This window comes from Lucilia cuprina, chromosome 2 (assembly GCF_022045245.1).
Source record: "Lucilia cuprina isolate Lc7/37 chromosome 2, ASM2204524v1, whole genome shotgun sequence".
NCBI classification, from domain to species: Eukaryota; Metazoa; Arthropoda; class Insecta; order Diptera; family Calliphoridae; genus Lucilia; species Lucilia cuprina.
In genome coordinates, this window is record NC_060950.1 from 14,223,407 (window position 1) to 14,226,501 (window position 3,095).

Below are 3,095 nucleotides of genomic sequence, written 5' to 3' on the forward strand. Positions count from 1 at the left end.
ACAGAACTAGAACAGAACTAGAACAGAACTAGAACAGAACTAGAGCAGAACTAGAACATAACTAGAACAGAACTAGAACAGAACTAGAACAGAACTAGAACAGAACTAAAAATATTTTCAATGAAAAATTTATGTTTGCAGAATTATTTGCGAGTTTTTTCCTCGAAAATTTTAAAAAATTTAAAAATTTTTTGGTTTGATTAGATTTTAAAGAATAATTCAAGTCCGTATTAAAGACGATGTACCTGTGGTTATAAAAATTGGATTTTTAAAGTTTATTGGACAACGTTTACTTTCCACACAAATACACTCTCACACACAAAAACATACAATTTAAAAAAGCTCTTTTGCATTTATATTTAAGTTCTTTTCTCTCGCTCACACGCCAACACTAAGCTTTCTCTACAAACTTTGCTTGCTAAAACAAAAAACCCGACAACTTTTAAGTTCAAATGAAATCATGTTTTTTCTAAATATTTACGAAATTCTATTAAATTATTTAGACCTATAACAGTAATAGCGGTATACGTTATAATCCACGTTTGGGATTTGTCATGGAAGTACGAGATTTTAAAGATACTGGCACCTATATCTGTCGACCGAAGATACCAGCACCGTCCAACGAGGAGGAGCAAACGGAAATTGATATTATTTTGGGTAACAAAGTCAAAGATCGTGAGTTTTGCACCCCTGTTTTTGTGCTTGTTTTCCGTCTCTTTTTTTTAAGTTCTCTAATGGTCTTTTGAGTTAAATGTGTAAAAAAAAATATACAATGGTTGATTAATGGATTAAGATAAACAAAAAAGTATTGCACACACTGTTAGAAAAGAGTGTTAAGTAGTTAAAAAACGATGTAAATTATTAATTAATATGGTGAAAATGAGGAGAAAATATGTTTAATTAAAATTAATAATGGTGAAGGTTATTTGGTTTAAAACATAAATTTATTACATTATAACTTTTCTTTTGATTTCTTTTGTCATTCTCTCTTTCTCTCTCTTTGGTGTGTGTTTTTTACTTTTTCTTTAATTTTGAATATAAAATTTAAACATATTTTTAGAAAAAAATCGGTGTGAGATAATTAACAATATTAATCATTTTTAAAATTAGCTTCATACAATAAAAATCAATTGGATAAACCTGCAACTGATGTTAAGGAGCTAAACTCATTTAGTGTAGAACCAACCGAAACAACTACTCCTCTTACTAGCCCTAGTAAATTAACTACGAAAAAAAGTTCAGTAACTAACAATCAAATGAATGTCACTAACAGCATTTCTGTCAATTTAACTAAAAAAAATTTTACTCATCTTGTCAATGAAGTCGTCCCCACGTCTTCAGGTGTTGAAAATCGAAAATATACGAATTTCGAAAATCGAAATCATAACGTTAACGTTAGCAATGTGATCGTCATACAAATACATCTGCGCATTATTGGTGATGGGTATAATACTAGTGATAATGCTAATCAAACTTATGATAATAGTATTGAGCATGATGATAATGATTGGGGTGTTGATGATGATGATGATGATGATAATGATGATAGCGATGACTCTACAGACATTAGTTATGGTGATAATGTTATTGAGGACTTGGTTACCGAAAGTTATAGACAAAAACGTTATATAGATTCAACTACACGACCTTCTATCTTAAAGACTTACAGGGACTCGGACCCATTAGATAATGACTTTAATTATGAAAGTTTTGAATCGAAATCATCACAACATGTTAGAGAAATACGTCAAGTTACCACCAGACGTCCGTCATTATCGTTCGACTAGTAAGTTTGTTTTGTGTAACTGTGTCTGTTCTGCTTTGTTATTGTCTTTGAGTTCTTTATTGTTTTTATATTTATTTGGTGTTTTCTGGTTCTATTTTCTGTTTTTCACTTGATTTTTGTTTCACTTTTCCAGCATGTTAAATGTTTTATTTTTATAAAAACTTTTTATTTGTGTTTTGTGCTTTTTTTTGTTAATTTTTTTAATATAATTAAATATTTTTTTTGTAATTTTTGTCTAAAGTAGTTTTGAAAACTAATATTTAGTTTTAAGTTAAATGCATGCTTTGCTTAAAGTTGAAAGCTTTTATTATTTAGATAGAAATTTATTTAAAAAAAAAAACTTTTTACATAATTCTTAAAAAAGAACTTTAAACAATTTCATAATAAAGCTTTTATTACAAAATTTTCAACAAAAGCTTTAACTGTTAAAAAAACAGCTTAAAAGCTTTAATTAAAGCTTATACAATAAGATAGAAAAGCTTTGCTTGAAAAATTCTACAAAAAAAACTTTTAGTGTTAAAAATCTATACAAAAATAAAAGCATAGTAAATCAAAACTTTAGTTAACTAACTAAAAGCTTTTTTAAAGTAAAACTTAAAAGCATAAGGATTAGTTTTCATAAATTAGTCTTTATATAGTAAAAGCTTTCAATATAAGTTTGTTTTATATTAAAACTTATTTAATTTGTTAAATTTTTTTGTATATTAGTTTTTATTTTTATTTTAATTTATTTGTTTTATGTTTTATTTTATTTTCTATTAAAGAAAATTATGAATTTTAAAAAATTATTTTTTTTTGAAATTTTTTTTTTTTCTTAAAAAAACTATTTGAATATCCTATTTTTGAAATTCATAATTTGATTTATTAAATATCATGCATGAAAAAAACGACTCCCATGTAGTTTTTTAATTTAAAAGCTTTTAGGTGAAATTTATAATTAATATCAATCAATTTTTCCTATTTTCCCATCAAACGCGCTACCAATAGCTTATACCACTCATGTGGATAAACCGAATATAACATCAAATGCCAAACATCATGCTCCCGAGGGTGGAACTTTTGAATTGACTTGTGATGTTAAAATTGCCCATGATGTTAAGTATAAAGTGGAATGGGTTTTACCGGATGGTGTACAGCGCGATGAGGTAAATTTTGGTTTAAAGATTGAAAATAATAGTCTATGTGATTCCGGCACAGTCAATAGATTAGAACAGAACTAGAACAGAACTAGAACAGAACTAGAACAGAACTAGAACAGAACTAGAACAGAACTAGAACAGAACTAGAACAGAACTAGAACAGAACTAGA

At 27.2% G+C, this 3,095-nt stretch overlaps 2 protein-coding genes across 2 annotated transcripts in view; one reads left to right on the top strand and one right to left on the bottom strand.

Annotated features, from left to right (window-relative positions):
- The window catches only part of LOC111685234 (vascular endothelial growth factor receptor kdr-like), an 18,167-nt gene that overhangs the window by 12,286 nt on the left and 2,786 nt on the right, over window positions 1-3,095 (bottom strand). The gene's annotated exons all lie outside the window — the stretch shown is intronic.
- On the top strand, window positions 119-2,950 carry LOC124418780 (WD repeat-containing protein 48 homolog). Its single transcript, XM_046946194.1, has 3 exons — window positions 119-675; window positions 1,111-1,786; window positions 2,774-2,950. The coding sequence occupies exons 1-3, from the start codon at window positions 555-557 to the stop codon at window positions 2,793-2,795; spliced, it is 819 nt and encodes a 272-aa protein (XP_046802150.1). The 5' UTR covers window positions 119-554; the 3' UTR covers window positions 2,796-2,950.

Excerpts from the sequence above, each read along its gene's own strand:
- LOC124418780 (XM_046946194.1), top strand. The coding sequence starts at position 555 with ATGGAAGTACGAGATTTTAAAGATACTGGCACCTATATCTGTCGACCG. Across the intron at positions 676-1,110 it reads GGGTAACAAAGTCAAAGATC|CTTCATACAATAAAAATCAA; the intron begins GTGAGTTTTGCA and ends TTTTAAAATTAG. Across the intron at positions 1,787-2,773 it reads CCGTCATTATCGTTCGACTA|CTTATACCACTCATGTGGAT; the intron begins GTAAGTTTGTTT and ends CGCTACCAATAG.